Here is a 20,636-nt window from a genome sequence, read left to right as displayed (position 1 = left end):
GTCGCCGTCGCCGCGCGCGCCACCCATTCCCCGACCCCGTCGCCGTCGCCGCGCGCGCCGCCCCTTCCCCAACCCCGTCGCCGTCGCCCCGACCACACGCCGCCGCCTTCGGTCCGGCCGCCGGCGCCCTTTAATTTCCTCTTATTTTTTTGTGCATTTTATGTATATGTTCTCTGTGTATATATGTATATGTTCTCTGTGTATATATGTTCATATATGCAAAAGTTAGATTTTAGAAAAACTTTATATATGCAAAAGTTTATATCTGCAAAAATTTATACATATATGTAAGTATATATGTATGTATAGATGTATGTATGTGGATACATGAGGGGGGTCGATATACCCCCTCTCCGATAGCATTTTTGTGCATTTTAGGTTAGTGTATATATATGTTGATGTATATATGCAAAAGATAGATTTTTAGAAAAAATACTATTTTTTCTGTTGATGATATGATGATGTTTTTTTTCATATATGCATTTTTTTTCATATATGTATTATTTTTTTAAGTTGTTAGTAGATATCGATTTTAGGTTAGTGCATTTTATCACTGATTTTAGGTTAGTTGATCAATTTAGTGCATTTTATGTTTGTTGCATTTTAGGATAGTGCATTTTATGTTAGTGGAGAGGAAAAAGTAAAATAAGGAAAAGGAAAATAAGTAGAGAAAGAAGGAGAAGAAGAAGGAGAAGACGAGGAGAGGAAGAAGAGAAAGAAGAAGAAAAAAAGAGGAGCAGAAGAAGGAATAGAGGAGCTTCTTCTCCTTTTTTTTCTCCTCTTTTTTTTCTTCTTCTTCTTAATTTTTATCGGGAACAAGGGTGTAGAGGATCGCCGAGGGGTCGAGGGTCGGGAACTAGGGTAGAGGGTCGAGGGTCGTTAAGGGGTCAAGGGTCGAGGGTTTCAGGGTCGAGGGTTCGAGTTTCTAGGGTCGAGGGATCGAGAGGGTCGAAGGAAGAAAAGAGGAAGAAGGAAGAAAGAACAAGAAAAAGAATGAGAGGAAAAAGGAAAATAAGAAGATGAAGAAGAGGAGAGGAAGAAGAGGAGAAATAAATAAGAAGAGGAAAAAAGAAGAAAAAAAAGAGGAGAAGAAGAAAGGAATAGAGGAGAAGAAGAAAAAATAGAATTTTTTTTCTATTTCTTCTTCTTCTCCTCTTTTTTTTCTTCTTCTTCCTTCTTCCTTCTTCCTCTTTTCTTCCTTTTTCTTAATTATTTTCCTTTCTCGTCGTTGTCACATCGTTGTCGATATAACCCCCTCGAGATAACTTCGACATGAGGGGCGGTCGATATAAATACCCCCCCGGCCCTCTCGCTCGACCAAAACTCTCGAGGACACCCAAACCTAGAGAGAAAACGATGTTGGTCTCCTACCCCCTCCCGCCGCGCCCCTACCCGACAAATTAACTCTCTCGAAGCGTTGTTGTGTCGAGGCGACCCCAAACCCTAGAGAAGCAGCGTTGAGGCCACTAACATGATTCCTTATTGTGATTAGCTGGCTAGTTCTACGTTTGCCATCTGTACCATATATAAACATGTTGTAAATATTTGCAGAAACTATGGAGCACTGCCGAGACGAAGAAACAGAAGCAATATTGAGGGACATAATCACAAATGGAAGGGATGAAGTTGCGTCATTTCTCCTCGACTCCGTTGGTCAGCTGGAAGAACGGGGTGAAGAAGAGGGCTATGTTCATGATGGCTTCGGCCCATTAATGCCAGTACAAGAACAGGACTATGTTCATGATGGCTCCGATGACACAATGGAGGAACAAGAAGGAGACCGTGCTGACTGCTCCGGTGACTGAACCGATCCCGGCTAGGTATATATATATATTAGTTAAGCCCGTGATGACTAGTTAATTGATGCTTCCATTGTTTTGGTATATGTACACATATTAATTACTCTCGTCTTTCTTCCTTATAATTTCCAGCCCTCCGGATTGAGCACAACTTCGGTAAGGAGACGAGGCCCAAAGAAAAAGTTGAGCTCGGATGAAAAGTTTGAGATCATAGAAATCGCGCCCGACAGCGAACTGATTGAACCCATCCGGACAAGGAAGGCATTTTCTTCTCAGTGCGGGGTTCTTGTTAGGGACAAGATTCCGATCAGCATCCAGCAATGGTATACACCTAAGGAGGAAGACCCTGAGGTGTCTTATGTCAATGATATGCAGAAAGAAGATCTTTGGACTCAGCTGAAGGCAAATTTCACCCTACCGCCAGAGGAGGATCCAGAGAAGCCAGTTAAAGAGGAATTAATCAAGTCTTGTGCTCTTAAGAAGATGGAAACCCTAATGAGGAGGTGGAGGAAAGAGCTGAACCAGTTTCTCAAAGATAAAAAGACACCAGAATTCATCAGCAAATATGAGAAGATCAAAGATCACTGGCCCGCATTTGTGGCCCACAAGACATCGGAAAAGAGTAAGAAGATGTCGGAGACAAACAAGAAAAATGCTGCGAAGAAGATGCTTCACCATCGCACGGGGTCAGGTGGCTACCTGCAAGCCCGGCCTAAGTGGTCCAAGGCTGAGAATGATCTGCTTGAAAAAGGGATCGAACCAGAGACAATGAGATGGCCAGACCGTTGCCGGACTTGGTTCTTCGGGTCTGGCGGAACCTTGGACGCTGTAACAGGGTTTTGCCAGTGGACGGACGAGCAACTGGAAATACAAGTCAAGAACCTTAGACACTATATCGATGCAGCGCAGCGAGGGACGTTCCTTCCAAACAGGGAGAAGGACGAGCTCACAATGGCCCTTGGGAATCCTGAGCACCCTGGACGGACACGAGGCACGCCAGGCTCCATTCTGTGGAAGGTTGGTTTTCCGGACGCAGGGGGTTACAAAACCCACGAGAGGAGGAAGAAACTGGAGCAGGACCAACTGCAGGCGCTGCAGGAAAGGGTAATGGGGCTAGAGGATCGAGAAGAGGAACGAGAAGCAGCAGATCGCAGCAAATGACCTGCCGAAGCTTCCCCCGAAGCTACCCCGCCATCTCAGCGGAGAAGCAGCGTGGCTTCCACCGAGCTGCTTCAGCGGGAGCATGTCTTGACGGCTCCTGCCAGCTATCCCGTGGATGTTATCACGGAGTCTCAATATTGCCACATGATGGCGCAATGGATGACTTTGAAGGTCAAGGCGGCTGTTGGCCAAGTTTATCCTAGTGGACCCGGCACAACTTATCACTGCCAGCCGATTCCAAAAGGATATGCTAAGGTGATGGTGGATGAAATAACGGAGGGATTTGAGGACCTCGTGCTTGACCACCCAACCGGTGAAGGGGAGACTAGGCTGGGTTCTGCTCTGAAGACTCCATGCCTATGGAAGAAGGAGCTCATCAACCTTCTGAACTGGACGCCTCCGCCTCCTCCTCCTGCTCCAGCGAGTCAGGGCACTTCGCCTCCTCCTCCGGCGAGTGACGATCAGGGCACGCGTGGTGGCACTCCGCCTCCTTCTCCGGCGCATGGCGGCACTCCGCCTCCTTCTCCGCCTGCGCCGGCGCTCCCGAGCAGCCAGCAGCATCCTCCTTCTCCGCCTCGCCAGCAAGGGCGGAAGAGACCCGCTGCCGCCCCGGCTACTCCGGCGCGTCGTACTCCTTCTCCTCCACCTCGTAAGCAAGCACGAAAGAAGACAGACGCCACAGCCGCTCCGTCTGCTCCGGCATCAAGCAGCACAACCAGAGGCAGGAGGCAATACAAATACGGTCCATCATCTCTCAAGCCTCTAGAGAAGTTACCGTACGAGAGGTCCGAGGAGGAAAATGATACGATTGTGCGGACCCACGTGAAGGAGTTCTTTGAAGGGGTGAAAGCAAAGAGACATCCACCTCCAAAGGAGAAGGTAGATCCGGTGAAAGCAAAGCGCACTATCGATGCCCTAAGGAAACCACCAAAGTCTCCGCCGAGAACCAACTATGAGCGCATTACTGAACAGAAATATCTCCAAGCCCAGCGGCTGGGAACTACTGTCAGTGCTAAAAGGTCAAAAGAATGAGCAAAGGGGGAAAAATTGCCCAGCTCGGCGAACAAGCACAACAATCGTGCCCCCCGCTCAATGTGTCTAATGCTCCGGGGACGGTGGCTGGTTATGGTAATCTTGACAATTACCTGCCTGACGATGCACTTCCTGATTTCTTGGAGGTGGACGGACACAGATACGAGTACGGAAAGCCTCTCTTCAAAGATGAAAAATCTCTGACAACAATGATGCGAAGATTCCATAATTGGTACATGGAAACCTGCAGAGAGTCTGAGGGTAAGAATGCTTTGTATCTGCATATTAAAGAGGAGCACGATCTCGTTGCAAATGATCTATTGACTGTTCCATTTGAGGAGTTCTTCGAGTTCTTCAATCAAAAGGCCCTCGATAAATTAATGGTCTTTTGCTACTGCCTGTAAGTACTATTTCTGTCATTAATTCTCTATATATAGCTCGGCTCTTTCATTGCATGTATTTATAATTAATTATCCTCAATATATTATGCAGATTGAAGATCGTCAAGTGCAAAAAACAAGAAATTTATGATATTGGGTTCATTAACACAAATATCATAGATGTATTTCTGGTTGAAAAGAACGTCAAAGAGGCCGAGGACAACTTGCTACAATCGTTGATCAAAAATCAAAACAAAGATACCATACTCTTTCCTTACAACGGCCCATGAGTGTTACTGTCGTGTGCATATTCGGTTTCCCTTATTACTCAAGCGAGATTATAGTAATGTAATTGATGAGTTATGCATGCGTGCGCAGGTACCACTATATTCTTCTAGAGATTAAGCTTGAGCGTGGACTAGTAACCGTCTTAGACTCGAGACGGAAAGATCCCAAATCCTATGCGGACATCACTGAAATGCTCAGCAAGTAAGTTCCATCGATCATTATCGCACCATATCGGCAACTTTTTGTTCATTTCCTGATATCTCAAGTAATAATAATTATTTTCTTTGTCTTGCAGGGTTTGGAAACAGTTCACCGCAGAAGCTCCGGGACTGCCAAAGGAGCTGACATATAAATACCCGAAAGTAAGTACTACTGGCTAGCTAGTTGCGCGCATCTCCCGTTGATTCTATAGCTATACTTTCATCAATGTCATTTATAATAATGCTTCATTATCAGTTTGATTGACCTCTATTTCTCGTAAAGTGCTTGTGGCAGGAGGAAGGGAATGATTTCTGTGGATACTACGTGTGCGAGTTCATCCACACCGCGACTTTGAAAAACAAGCGGGGCTACTCTAGAAGACAATATGAAGTGCGTAAGCAATAATATTCACAATTTCATTTTATTACACCATCATTTCTGTTGAGTTTCATTCATATATATGTATTAATTAACCCCCTTCTTCAAATTAGACGTGGCAAATGCGGGATGAACTCCTAGAACCAGATCGCATGAAAGCAATTCAAGAGGAATTGGCGGGATTCTTTCTTGACCACGTCATCAGTAAAGTTGGGGAATACCATGTGGAAATTGATTTCAAATGCTAGGGGTTTGTAATTAAGAGATCTTATACATATTGTACATGTATGTAGCCAGTAGCGTTGGATACATGATACAAAAACTTGTTGTTCGACCAATCTCTCGAAGAAGGAGAGGTCGATCGATCACTTCTCTCGGTATGCATGACGAACTTCTGTACTGAATGGTTCTCTCGATCACTTATGTATATATAGTACGTAGCGTCGACCAAACACGGACATAAGAGAGGACACTTCTCTCTATTAATTAGCTAGCTAACACAATATATGAACACCTAAATTAACCCCCCAAAACCCCCAACCTCCCCTCCTTTAAAAAAAACAAAAACAAAAACTCCAGCCACTGGAATGCTGACGCGTGGATGCCTTTTGGTCCCGGTTGGAGCCACCATCCGGGACCAAAGGCCCCCTCACTGGGCTCGGTGCACAGGGCCACGTGGAGGCACATTGGTCCCGGTTCTGGATTGAACCGGGACTAATGGGTGGAGGTATTAGTAACGGCCCATTAGTCTCGGTTCATGAACCGGGACTAAAGGCCCTTATGAACCGGGACTATTAGGTGTTTTTCTACTAGTGATGGAGGAGGAGGAAGAAGAAGTGCGTTGGTTTGGGAGAGCATTGAATACATGCCTTGGAAGGTGGAAGGAGTTTCCTCCTAATAATCGGCAGTTTGGACTACCTCAAGTAACCCTTCCATGTAGACGTGGGAGTATTTTTCTTTTACGAGTTGCAACTGAACATGACACATAATTGAATCATTCTTATATGTCTGATAGTTTATCAAACAGGTCCTGGGAGGGTCTGAAACCAAGTTCAACACATGATGTGTCCTTGGCAACACAAATAAAACCAATGATGCTTCTTTTCTTCTTCTTTTTCCTATGCAGGCATGGCCATTCCTGGTTACTTGCATGCCATCTGTAACAAACCATCTGCAGATTTGCTTGAATACTTGATGTGGGTTATGTATTCTATTTCATGATTATCTATGTGCATATATGTTCAACTTTGACCATTTTCTGGCTTTAGTAAGGGAGAACTCTCCTACCTTAAGGATGGATCTCATGAGTCAAAGAAGATGCAAAATAAGGTGATACATTTGATGCTTTTGTTGAGTTTGGTATGGCATTTCAATCTGGAATGGAACGCCACACTGGTGAGGGGCGGAGGCCAGGGAAGAATTTTTACCAGCATACAACTAACAGTATAACCGAGACGACGCGAGAGACAAACAAGAATCATACAAAATGTAAAATAGATGATGGTATTTGAGTGCAATATATAGGTGAATTGCCAATAAACTTTCTCCCTCTCCTTTGCATACATAAAAAAAGCATAATAGAATATGATTTTGTTTAATCACAACCACAAGAAACCGAAGGATTATCCATTCCGAAATCATTCATTCATTCACTCCAAATCAAGGATGAAGTTGTACAGAATTCATTCATATATTCATGCCCTCCAAATCAAATCAGGGAGGATAAGGTCAAACCATCCTCCCAAAGCACAAGTAAAACACACCTAACATTGGTTCGCTATTCACCATTCTGAAAGGAAGACAACCTACTACTAATTTCATGAGAATCTAATCCAAGACGGCTCAACATGATGACCTCAAGGTTCACTACGTTGTCCTTCAGTTACAAGCTAAGAGCCAGCATCACTTGAATACAAAACAGCCAAGACAACAAAATTATAACATATCAGGCCCTTGAACTGTTCCGATCCACACCACCAGAACATCAGATTCATCTGTAGGTCTTCTTACCCAGGATGCGATCGCTCCGCCCTCTCCTGTAATTTTCAAATAGGGTTGTTAAAACAATTTCCAAATCCACCAGGGTTTGAAATAATACACCTTTCCACCACATGTATTGAGTATGAAAAACACTAAAACTAAACATTAGCAGCTCCAGACGGTAGCTTTAACAGGGACGAGCATATAGGACACATAGTTAGCCTTCACACAAACCGGGCACAACCATAGCAAAATCAACGGACTAAATCAACCATGAGTGGAAACAAGCCCCTCAGCTTCACAAGGTCGTACCCTCCTCATCACAGCATGGCCTCAGCTCATTGGCGAGTCACCATAGAACATTGGGTAGAGTAGGGAGGAGATCAAACAGTTACCTAAATGGTAGCCAAAGGAGAGGCGGTTGAAGCGTGGTCAACTTGCTGCCATTGCATGGGGAGATAACTTCTGCTACATAATTGACAGGTCATGCACTCACAAGTCGACCTCCACAAAGCATTGACGCTGACACACAACCGACTGCCAAATTACATGCAGAAAAAATGTTGAGTTTTTCGCAATACACCCAGCGAGAAAGTGAGGTAGTAAACACACAACCAAACCATCAACTTTATCTATACACGCAGATCATACAAGTCTAGATATGTATGATTAGTATTGTAGCATAGAAGCTCTGTTCAATACAGAAACATGCTAAAATGGTACAACAGGAGACCAGGACATTTAACTGTGCCCATGTTACAATGTTCCAGGATGGATGATGTGAATATTTCCAATGTCATCAAATTTGATTTTTTTGATAGTCAGAGGTAGCACAAGGGTGATAATAAAGATCCTACCAAGATTGTAACAAATGATCTTTTGCAATGCTACTCGAGTTTGAACTTTTGCTAGCCAGACATAGTGCGAGGGTGATAATAGAAAACCTAACAAGATTGAAGATTGTAATGAAATGCATAGTGGGGTTAAGGCTTAGCTGACACTTGTTTAATGGTTCCTTACCTGAGTTCAGAAGATGAGTCTTCAGCCTCCAAGGAGTCCTGGGAGCTGTGGTCACCATCCATAGCCCAACTGCTAAACCATGTCATGGCATGGAACTCTTCCTCCACAATGCTAGTCCAGAGAGGAAAGTGTTGCCTGCAACAGCAAATAAAATTTATTCTCTTGAAATCAATTTAAACAACTTTGATAAAATTTCCAGAATATGAGTATATGGCAGATTTTGTGAGTATCATATGTTAATTAAGCAATACATGCATTCTATATTTCAAACATAATTTGCTACAAGGCTTGGCATGCTATAATTACTTGTGTAATGCTTCCACAGGCAAAGACGGTGGCACCAGGTGGCTAAAGTAAGGCTCTAGAGATGATGTTTGTCGTGGCCTTTCTCTTCTGCAGGATAGTGTTGTTCGTGAAGACAACACATTATGGTCATATCTATAGAGCAAACAAAATGTTTCTTAGGTACATTTGGTAGCCTCATGCTTTTCTGTATAGGTATTACACATACATAGTCAGTAATCACTATAAACAACCTATACGATTATATGCATCAGTAGTTTTCTTATATAGTTTGGTGCACAAGTTGAGGTGTTTTAGCTATTAATTCCTGATTCAGTTAATGATTATTGTTGAACATATAAAGTTGTCAACATATTGTAAATAGTGACAATTCATATCGCTGAATTTAGAGATGTTATGGTACGGTAATGGCACAAAAGACCAACCATTATACTCGAGTGAGTGCCTTTAAATTAAGGGTAAATTAATAATGGCATGTTTGCTACATACTGAATATTTAGGGCACATAAATTAAGCTATGTGGTGGCGAGTTCAAAACCTAAATTAAGCTACATTCAGCAAACATATAACACACAAGGGCTCGTCCATGAACAAATAATCTCAAAAACAAGGTAGTTCGTGCACATAAACTGACCTTGAGCTTGTATGATTGTCTCTCGACTAAGAAGACATTCTTGATCGCATAACAGCTGCCAACATCTGAGTCAAGTAACCCCTGCCAGATTGACAGACCACCATTACATAAAATGGTGTATGAATTGTTGCAATAGACCACCATACAACCCCAAATCCAAGCACCACCTTGCCACCGAGAATCTGCATCACAAATTCAAAAAAAATTAAGTTGTGCGGATCTTTGTTAGAAATTTCGGTGGCATAATGCATGGGGGGAATCCAAATCAACAAGAACGATGACGTGTTGTTCATTCCAAAATTTCCAAGTCAAGCCATACACTGAAACATTCCATATCATCCTACCAAATCATCTCCCCAACAAAGGCTGAACACAAGCTAATCCTACACCACCACACACTAAATAAGCTCGTGGATAAATCTAACAGCTTCCACAAACTACTGCCTGCTGGCCCTTCCTTGTGTTGTCATTCTTCAGTTTGAATGAATGGTCACAGGTATCGATGCACCTGAGACAGGAGCTTGTAGCGTCACTTGACCAAGATGGAGCTTGTAGCGTCACTTGACACCACCCGATAAGCATCCACTGGACAGCAACCCGATTATGACCAAGCGACACTACAAGCTCCATCCATCGGTCTTCTCACCCTTCACAATATCGAACTTTCAGGTGACCTGGGCGCAGAGAGAGAGGAAACAAAACTAACTAGGAGCCTCAACCCATAAAAGACAAACAATGTACCATGCCAAAGCAACGTAAAACTTCACAACAGCAAAAATAACAATACATCATAGCTTCCTAAAAGCATACATATGCACTACATTGGTTGAAGCCCCACCACCAAAAAAATTATCAACATCGACTATGATGTCAGCAATACCATGTTCACTTTTCAGCATAAGTGATTGAAAATAACACAAAATCCATGCCTTGTTAATTCGGTGATGTATGACATTCACTGATATATACTTGTACCAGTGGGAACTACAAAACTGGTCGATAACGATGCTCTGCAGTTTGCAAATCCCGGATGCATAAGCAAAAGCAAAGTTTGAACTGCATTGCATTTTTTGCACGTGGCTCATGGATGGACCGGATATATGATCGGGCAGGAAGTAGGAAGGATCTAGCTAGCTAGACAGCAGGTTGGATGTGTTGCTGCTCTACTCAGGCAACTAGATAGTGTGTCTCTCTATTTGGTAAGCAAGGGTCACTGCGAAGCAAAGACAAGGGAAATTTAAAGGGGTGTGACGACGACTCGTGCTTGCTAGTTGCATGTGTGAAGCGTGCGGTTTTGGCACGATCGCGGTGAGCTATCCGTGCATGCATAATCTTTGGGAAATTGTACGATTTGCGTGATGCATGAGCTAATTAACATTGTTTTAAATACTTCCTGGAAAGGCAAAAATGGGAATATTCAATCGCTCGCGCATCATCTACATACGAACTCCCTCCGTTTCATAATACTCCGTACTTGCCATGGTTTCCGTTCAAGTTTAAACTAAAACCATGACAATATTGCCATCATCATCTACCAAACTTAATTTCGAGCTTGCACGTGCACCTTGAAAAAATGCTTAATTAGCGCTAGCACAACGCAGTCACCAGTGTAAGATTGTAAATGATTGAATGAATGATCAGTCGACTGAAATCCCAATGTCGGTCAGTCGATAGTTTTCTGCCCTTAATCTTTAATCTAATGGTCAACAGTCATCTTTCATCTTCAGTAGTTTTCTGAAAACATATCACAGTACATCTTCTTCCTCCCGGAGATTTCTTCCAACCGCCGCCACGGACCGCCGGCCACCACCGCCCGCGGTCGGCGGGGTTCCCGTGCCAGCCTCGCCACTTATCGCCGTTCGTTCGCCGCCCCCGACCATCCCTCTAGTCCCGCTCGCGTCCATTTTTTCTTTGGTGAAGCCCCACCACCGTCCCAACCACCGTCGTCCACCACCGTCCTCACCCTAAGATAGATAATGGGGTGATGATGACGAGCGCCTTCCTTCTCTCCGGCGAGGCCCTTCCTTCTTCTTCCTTCTTTCAAAATTGACTGACCGGGATTCGAAATTCAGCTGACTGAGATGTAGCTAAAGTGTTTTCTTTTCACCCAGAGTTGCATGGACTTTAGAAAAAAGACAGTCCCAGATAATCTTCAGAATATGAGTACACCTCAGCACTTACTGACACATATGCGTCTCATTATCGACAATCAATCTGCACAATGCTTACTAAAAAATCTGCACGATCACACTACGCAACGCTAAGTAGCAATGCTGTAAAATCCACACGTTCAATCAGACAATCATTATCAACACACCAGTTTATCTATCTTTTTGGGACATGCATGAGCATGAGCATGACCAAATCTTAGCTATCGTGAAGCAACCAACCAGTCCGGCCGGTTCACTGTCCAACGAATCTCCCAACAAACAATCCAACCAACGAATCCTACGAATGGCCACACGCAAAGCAAGCCAGCATCTTGGAAGCGAAGCCACTTCTCTTCTTCGACGGCGGCAACGGCGACGGTGACGGTGGCATGGTGGGGATGTGGGACCCGTCCTTGCCGCTCTTCTTGCACCGCTCGCACTCGTCCTGGAAGGCCTTGAAGGCGTTGTTGCAGTACCTTGCCGCGTCCGCCACCGTCATGCCCTCCACCAGCTTGTGCGGGTACGCGTCCTTGGCGTGGTCGCCGTTGAGCGCCGCGCCCAGCTGCACCAGCTCCGCTTGGAAGTCCGAGATGGACGCGTGCTCCGCCGCCTCCGTTGGCCGCATCTTCACCGGCTCAGGCAGCGTGGCTGCATGCAACCCCGACATAACTTTAATTAACACATGCATTCATGATATGCACCACTACTAAGATGCGAGGTACAGAGGCAGAGGCAGAGGCAGACTGACATACCAGGGCAGTCGGTGCGCGGGGTGTCACGCGTAAGGACGACGTCGAACGTGCCGGCCCACGTGTCGCGCTTGGTCAGGAAGCTCCCTAGGTTGAAGATCTTCTTCACAGTGGCCGGGATGGACGAGTGCTCGAACTCCGACGTCGGGTGCGGCCCCGACGGCCTGTGCACCACCGTCCCGGGCTCGATCCAGGGGGAGATGAAGAAGGCCGGGACACGGACGCCCAGGCGGTCGAAGTTGAAGAAGAACGGCGCGTCGCTGACGATGCCGTCGGGGCTAGGGACGCCCACGGGGGTGGGCACGTGGTCATAGAAGCCGCCGTGCTCGTCGTAGGTGATCACGAGGAGCGTCTCCTCCCACTGCGGCCCCGAGCGCAGCGCCTCGTACACCTCCTTGACGAACCTCTGTCCCTCGGACACGTCGTGCGACGGGTGGTCGTCGTTGCCGGGGAGGATCTTGAGGTCGAAGTAGCGCTGCTCGACCACGACGTAGTTTGGCAGCTTGCCCTCTCGGCAGTGGCGCCGGAACTCGAGGTCGAACGGGTGGAAGCAGCCGATGTACTTGAGCTGCCGGAGGTTGCGGTAGAAGAGCACGGACGGCGGGTACTGGTAGTAGACCCCGAAGGAGTAGCCGGCGTCGTGGAGGGAGTCAAATATGGTGGTTTGCGGCAGGCCGGCGATGAGCGCCTGCGTGTTGTTGCTCACCAGGCCGTGCGACGTGGCCGAGTGCACAAACAGCCGGTTGGGCTGGGTGGACGCCGGGTTGGACGCGAACCAGCGATCGCACACGGCGAACTCCTGCGCCAGCTCGCGGTACACCGGCACGGCGTCCGGCCTGAACCCGCTCATGACCGTCTCCGCCATGCCAGGCTTCTCCCTCTCGGCCTGCTGCGCGAAGCCGCTCATCGGCGGCGCGGGGACGCCCGGCGGGGTGATGGGCGTGGCCTGGGCGTCGACGAAGGGCGTGCCGTAGACCTGCTCGTAGATAGCCTGGATGGAGTGGCCGGGGTCCGGGTCCACGTACTCGGAGCCGTCGCGGAAGGGGATGGCTTTGGAGCGGGGGTCGGCCACGACGACGCGGTTGGTCTCGGCACCGGTGACGCCGTCGATGTCCGGGTTGAGGGATTTCATCCAGCCCAGCATGTGGTCGAACGAGCGGTTCTCCTGCACCACCACCACCACTGTCTTGATCTTGCCCGCCATTATTTCTATAGCCAGCTGCTAGCTGCTTGCTACTGATCTTTAGCGGGCTAGCTGCGATCAAGATGGAGAGAATTGGGGACGAACACTGTGTATAAATACGATGGAACATACAGAGTAGCTGAGAGTGGAGTTGAGTGTGGGGATGGAAGAGTTCCAAAAAGAGGCTCAGTTTTGTTCCAGTGGGATATTCCTTGCACAGAAACCCATCAATCAACAAGAAAGAAATGAACTGAAAATGAAAGGGGGGCAAGGCTTGCCTGACACCTCAACGCATGGCGGCAAGGGAAAAATATGCTTGATGCTTGGCGGCAAAGTGTTCGACTACGCTGTCCTACCTAATTCAGAATTTATTTAAGCTGCACCGGCATATTTTTTTAACACAGTACAATCGCAAATGTTTACATACACGCACATATATAATTCATCTATACGAACGCACCCACTGTACAGCAGGCTGAAAATTTAGTTAGGTAGTACGTAGATGCTAGCACATTTTGACTTTTCAGGAAGTATTTGAAATAATGTTAAGTAGCTTCTGCGTCACGGAAATTCGTGACATGCATGCATGCTTGCCGTCCCAGAAAAACCGCGTTGAACACTTAAACTGGTCATAGATCGTTGCTCATTGCGCGCCAGCCTGCCCAAATGCATATATTCATGGAAAAAACTAACAAGTTGTAGCTCAATTCTTAATTTGATTGACGAGACTAAGAACGTGTCTAATAGATGATGTGAATTTAAAAATGTAAAAGTGGATGTTACATAATTTACATCCCTAAAAACTGCTTTAAAAAAAATCTCAACTCCAACAAATAATGAATATTTGGCGATGAAAAACTCTAGCTCCAATAGATGTTGTAAAAACAGCTAACGACGGCTGTTGTACTAGCATAGCAATGTCCTCTTCTTCGGTCATATCAAATTCCTTATCAGACAAGAAATCATCCATGAAAGAGGAGTCACACGAGCTCATCTACAATACGGAAATCATCATCAAACTATATCTTCACTCCCAATAAAAAAACTCGTAGTTTGCATGATTATTATTTTTACCTCGGGGGAATTTGCCGAACACGTTGCGTGCGAGGTGGAAAAAACTGACCGGCGGCGGGTTAGAGAGTTGATGGCCGACACGAAGCCCATATGGGGTGAGCGGCGGCGGCAGACGACCTATGGATGGTCGAGTTGCTGCCGAAGAACACTGCTCTTTGCGATGCGTGGCAAAAAAACAAGATGCCGACGGCTACTCCGCAGGCGAGTGGGCGTCGCGCGGCTGCCCTTTTACCTCTGGCAGCGGGCAGCGACTACCAGAAGGCGGCTGAAAGCGGTTGAAGACATTATGGCAGCCGGAGCTCCACGGTATATCCGAATCGGCCGCGCAGTCGTCGGCGGGGCGAAATCAAATCGGCGGTCGCGGCAGCTACGGCGACGCGGCAGGCGGCGGGGATAGACGGCGGACGGGCGGGTGGTGGCGACGGCGTTTGCGAGCAAGAATCGCCGGAGGCGGAGGCGGGCGGGCGAAAACAAAATGAAGGACGGTTGGGTGGTTGGCGCGCAACTGGACTTTTATATCACTTGGGCGGTGGAGATGCAAATTTGCATCTCCAAGTGTTGTGTTTTACATCACTTGGAGGAGGTGATGTGAAATATTTTGCATCTACGTCATCTATTGAAGCGGCGATTTTGAGGCCTTGGAGATATATAGTTTAGTTATTTTTGCATCCACATCTTCTATTGAAGATGCTCTACGCCGTCACAATATAGAAATTGATGAAGTCGTCCAGTTACTTCGCACGTCATTACCACTATGGACAGAAAGCCCAAAATAAATACAAAAAATATGCGATGGGTATGTTACGTTAAGTGGTGGAAAAAAAGGATAGAAAGCCCAAAGTAAGTACCTCGTCTCAATTGTGCCATTTAGGCTGGCCATGGTGGTCGTAACTTAGTCGGTATTATGCACTTGGGCACTAACAAATACGCTGATGTAGCAGATAATTAACAAAGAGGAAGAGGATTAGAGTAATATAGAAAGATATCATGTCATAATAAATGATATACTACTATGTGCCATGCATGATAATAAATAAGTTCATATGTGATACTTCCTCTGTAAACTAATATAAGCGCGTTTAAATTACTAAAGTGGTAATCTAAATGCTCTTATATTAGTATACGGAGGGAGTATTATTTTATGATACTATGCATTATAAAAATGCATAATGCTACCAATATACTCCCCACTATGAATAGCCTTACTAGTTAAGAAACTACTAGTACACTATTTATCTTGTGCCTGTCACGCTCAAAACAATTTTAATTTCTGGTCATGACTGACCGGCCTTCTTAATGAAGTCGTTGTTCTTCGAATGAGAATCGAATCAGAAGTTCGACGTAGTTATAGACACGTAGACATGGAGTGCAAACGATAGGTACTATACCTTCGTTTCAGTTTACAAGTCCTATGCATATACTCAGGTTGCTAATTTGATCACCCTAATATAAACTATATAACATAAAAATTATATCGTTTGAAAATAGAACATCTAAAGTTTATATTGTTATATTTTTTGTAATATATGTCCTGTATTAGATTGGTCAAATTGAAGACTAGGGATACGCGCACGCCCTGTAAACTGAGAGAGAGGGAGTAGCATGCATGCCTGATTAGTTACCCGAGTAATTAATGTCAAAAAAATTACCCGAGTAATTAAAACCGCACGCTGCGGTGTACGTACGTGCAACAGCTAGCACGAGTCGTGGTCACGCCCCTTTAAATTTTCCTTGGCTTTGCTTCGCAGTGATCCTTTCGGTTTCGTGCCTGATCATATCTCCGGTCGATCCATGAGCCACGTGCGAAAATGCAATGTAGTTCAAAAGTTGCTCTTGCTTGTGCGTCCGGGATATGCAAACTGCAGAGTATCGTCATCCATCAGTTTATTTTGTACTTCCCGTTGGTACAAGTATACTATCAGTTAATGACGAGTTTTTGTCAAAAAGGACTACATACGAATTCGTATTGACAAAAAAGACTACCTGCACGGCGTATTGACAGAAAAGACCACATATACGGTGGCGGCAGGTCCGGCAGCCGACACGTGGCACCTGCCGCCACGGGCGCCGGCGGCGAGACATGCCGCCACGAGCGCAGGCGGCAGCTTCGGGGCAACAGGTTTTTCATCTCAGATGCCGCGTGACAGAACGGGGCGAGGCCAGGTGGGCCCCGCCGCCACGCCTGTAGGCGGCAGCAGCTGCTGCTGCGCGCGACAATGCGCCTGCGGATAGCTGTGTTATTCCGGCTGCATCTCTCCATCTGTAGAGCTTCTAGATCCTCGCTGGCTGCGTGCAATGTTTGCCACTACTGGCTGGGACCTGGTATAAGCTAGACTTTTTACCTCCGTACGTCCATGCAGGTGCCTTTGTTGTTGCCGCGTATACGTATGACCATGCATATAATGGCCTGCATGCGTCAGAATGTACGTGCAGCAGCCAGTAAATACTTTCATGCAGCGGCAGTGCGAGGACTAAGACATTTTCACGTCGCACGCATCAAACCTGCCGTCATGGCATGTGGCGGCAGGGGCCACCAGCCTCTTCTTGTTCCGTTACTTGCTCGAGAACCGGTTATATACCTGGGCTGCCGCCACCGCCCACGGTGGCAGGTCCCGCCGCCAGCGCCTGTGGCGGCAAGTGCCATGTGTCGGCTGCTGGCCCTGCCGCCATGACGTAAGTGGTCTTTTTTGTCAATACGGTGCGTAGATGGTCTTTTTTGTCAATATGAAATCGTATGTGGTCTTTTTTGACAAAAAATCGTTAATGACATGCATCACTGAATTAGCAAGACATGGATGTACTTCCTCCGTTTCAAATTACTCGTCGCAAAAATGGATGTACCTAGAACTAAAATACATCTAGATACATTCATACCGCGACAAGTAATTTAGAACGGAGGGAGTACGTGATAAAATATAGAGACCACGATGGGTCAATAATGAAATTACATGATTACACATGTGACCTATTACTTTCTGGCAAGCCACAAACTTTTCACTCGCATGTGCCGCCACCTCAACATTAGGATTTCAGCAATCCTACTTCCGCCATTGTAGGTTGGAAGAAATATGGGAAGCGCCGCAGCAAGGCGACAATGGAGGGTGTCGTGTGGAGACATTGAAGGGTGACGGCGCGATTGTGTGAAGCATGGTCGATTGGTTCTAGATCGATAGGAATCCAAAGGCAAAGGTTGCATACAAACAAATAAGGGAGCTACTCCTCAGCACTTCAAGCGCCGGCTGGTGAAACAACGCTCACTCCGGGTTGCTGGCCACGGCCCGCGGCTCAAACAAAGTTATGATCACTTGTTAGCTATCTTCATTAGGTTTTCTTTTCGCTCGCTCGCTCAATCGTCCGAGCTCCTGGACGGCTCACTCGCTTACTACTCGTAGATTTGAAGAGAGTTCAGAAGTTTTACAAAATGTTGATTAATGTGAAAAAAAACTTCATAAATTTGGAAAATGGTCTTGAATTCAAAATTTTATTCATGAATTTGAATTTATTACCAATTTCAAAATTGTTTCTAAATTTAAAAAATGTTAGCTATTTGAAAATTATTGATGAATTTTTCTAAAAAACCATGAATTTTAAAAATGTTGGCGAATTTGGAAAGAAATCGTGACTATCAAAATTGCTCACCATTGAAAAAACAAAAAATAATAAAATGAAAAAGAAAGATAAAAATAAAATCATAAAAATTAAAGAACATACCAAGTAACCAGTAGCACAAAAAGAAAACAAAAAACTGAAATGCAAGCTGGAAGCTTACTTACAATGGCCGGCCATACACGTTCGGGGCTGTAAGCGCTGTGTAGGAGTAACGAAGGGTCACCCCTGTTTGACGCTCTCTGCGACCGTTTGAGTGGGGCGGTCGATCGGAATGATGATTTCCGAGGACCCAACCACCTAGCTAGAGCTTGCGAGGTCCCTGGCCTGGCTGCCAGCGGCCGTTGCACCTACTGTCGGCGAGATTGCGCGTACATTTATATGTCCAATAGCAATGTGCATGCATATAAATCCATTCAAATTTGCGCGTCTGCACTGTCCAGGTTGAACTGTAGTAGGAGTCAGGCGTGTTTCACGTTGAGACAGTGCAGGCTAGTGAGTGACCGGGTGGGCCTGGGAATCTATCTGGTCGTGGGGCTTGGGCTCTGCAGGCCGTACCTCCTCACGTCGTCGGCTCGATCCGGGCCTTGGGAGGGAGAGAAGGTGAGGGGCGTAGGCCGGGGAAGGAGCGGCGGCGGTGGTCGGCGGCAGGGTTGGGTGGGAGGCGGGCGGCGGCGGCTGGTTTGGGATTGTGGAATGGGGAGAGGAGAGGAGGAGGAGGAGGAAAGACTGACGCTTTGGTTCGGTTCGGTGGGGGCTGTGATTTTGGTTCGGTTCGGTTCGGTTCGGTTCGGTGGGGGCTGTGATTTTTTTCGGTGGGGACTGACGCTTTGGTTCGGTTCGGTACGATATTAATTATTTCACATAGAGAAATGGGAAATAGTATTTATTTCAGAGGAAGAAAAAACTAGTCTAACTAGTATTGTGTGCACACACGGATCGCTGGTCGGTGATTGGTCGACGTTGGCTTCTCACGGATCGATCCCCTTTCCGACTAATCTTAGCCGTCCATGTGGTGATCAATTTTTTTCTTAATAAATAATGAATTAAAAAGTGTTAACTCTTCACACCAAGCGCGAACAAAGTTTTTCTTAATGAATTGTGATAAAGCCGAAGAAAAATATTAAAAAAAAGTTTGAAATATAAATATACCAAACTAAATAGAGAAGCGGGATTTGTCAAGGTAGAAGCGTGGGAAAAAATTTCGCAGATGAAGCCGGGAGGTTTTGACGCGAGTACGAGCGGGGCACCCGGAACAGTTCGCTTTTTTGCTGCCTGGTGGGCAGTGCAGGCACGGGTCGATGGTTGATGATGATTAGTCGAGTCGTTGGTCCTCGCCGGGGATCTCGATGTCGGCCTATAGATGAGCGCATTTGTTATGGATGGCGACGAGGACTTCGGCGGGCTGTTTGTTATGCGTCGCGAAGAAGAAGAAGAAAAGCAGTGGCGTGTTTCGTGCATTCATTTGTTAGTTTATTACAAAAGGGGAAAAAATAAAAGGGAAGAAAAAGGGCGGAGAAGAAGAAGGATTTTTTATTTTTTGGCAGGAAATAAAAAAATCTTCTTCTTTATTGGTCAGAGAAAAAGAAAAAAAAAGGGAGTGGGAGGAGGGTGCACAGGTGAGGTGAGGAGACGTTACATTTTGACGAGGAAACGACCTGGATTGATTTTGATCGTGTGGTTTTGTTTGCGATAGCACCATCAACCAACAAGGTCAAGGTGAAGGTCAACTTGAGGGAGCACACGTGAGGTGAGGAGACGTTACATTTTGACGAGGAAACAACCTTGTGTCATACTTTCTTGGTCCTAAATTAAGTGATTCAATTTTATACTAGCTGTAAAGTTAGTACAAAATTGGGTAACTTATTTTAGAACGGAGGAAGTATAACTTTGAGGCCGGGTCTATCACCGTGCTCGTGACTATCATAACCGAGCTTTGGGAGCAATATTTGCCCCCTGCTTCGCCTCTGTTGGTGCAGCATATGAAGGTGAACTCGCTGGTGACCTCATGGTTTGGCTCATCTCCATGGATTTGATAGTGGCTGCTGCTTTCAGCCGAAGCGTTCTTATTGGGGGCTTGTTTGCGTTGTACAAGTATGGACTATGTGGTCATTGCGCGTCGGTTATGTTTGTCAAGTTTATCGTGTGGTCATGGGTTTCGTGTGTTTCTGAGTAGTCCTCATATAGTTTATTGATGTTTCTGTTTATAAAAAACAGTCTTACTAAAAGTAGTCTGCATATGGTTTATGTTCCGTCAATGCTTTATTCGTGAGATATCACATTAACATTCGTGTAAAAAAATCTATTTCCTTTCATACATGTTTAAACACTCGACTGAGACTTGGTTAAGCCTAATTCCACTAAGAACTAGCCACGTCCTATACAAAACCGATGTGGGATGTTTGCGGGCACTGTGTCTCGAAGAGGCCACGTTTGACGCACAGCGTAGCTGGTCTCTTCCAACTTCCAAGAACAACGATCGATACATTTTCATGCTGCTTTCGTTGTCGTCGACGTCCGTTGCCTCCCCCGGAACGAACGTGTCCACAGCTAGCCGCGAGGAAGGGATCCAATTGCAACAAACAAAAATGGGATGCGCCATTGATTTGTTGGTGATTTCTTTTTTGGGGGTTTAGGATTTTCAACCTGTTTTCGTTATTATTTTTTCACATTCTTCTTCGGTGTTTCTTTTCTGACT

The 20,636-nt window shown here is 45.9% G+C and overlaps 1 protein-coding gene across 1 annotated transcript; it reads right to left on the bottom strand.

The window, feature by feature from the left end:
* Nucleotides 1-11,332: 11,332 nt before the first annotated feature.
* On the bottom strand, nucleotides 11,333-13,479 carry LOC119294558 (non-specific phospholipase C4-like). The gene is made up of 2 exons (XM_037572763.1): nucleotides 12,079-13,479; nucleotides 11,333-11,974 (listed from the first exon to the last, which is right to left on the bottom strand). Exons 1-2 carry the CDS (start codon nucleotides 13,277-13,279, stop codon nucleotides 11,625-11,627), a joined length of 1,551 nt encoding a protein of 516 aa, XP_037428660.1. The 5' UTR covers nucleotides 13,280-13,479; the 3' UTR covers nucleotides 11,333-11,624.
* Nucleotides 13,480-20,636: the final 7,157 nt, after the last annotated feature.

The sequence above is a fragment of the Triticum dicoccoides genome, chromosome 4B (genome assembly GCF_002162155.2).
Source record: "Triticum dicoccoides isolate Atlit2015 ecotype Zavitan chromosome 4B, WEW_v2.0, whole genome shotgun sequence".
In the NCBI taxonomy this organism is placed as follows: Eukaryota; Viridiplantae; Streptophyta; class Magnoliopsida; order Poales; family Poaceae; genus Triticum; species Triticum dicoccoides.
The sequence above is the reverse complement of the archived record's forward strand: the minus strand, read 5'-3'. Positions and strand labels throughout refer to the sequence as shown.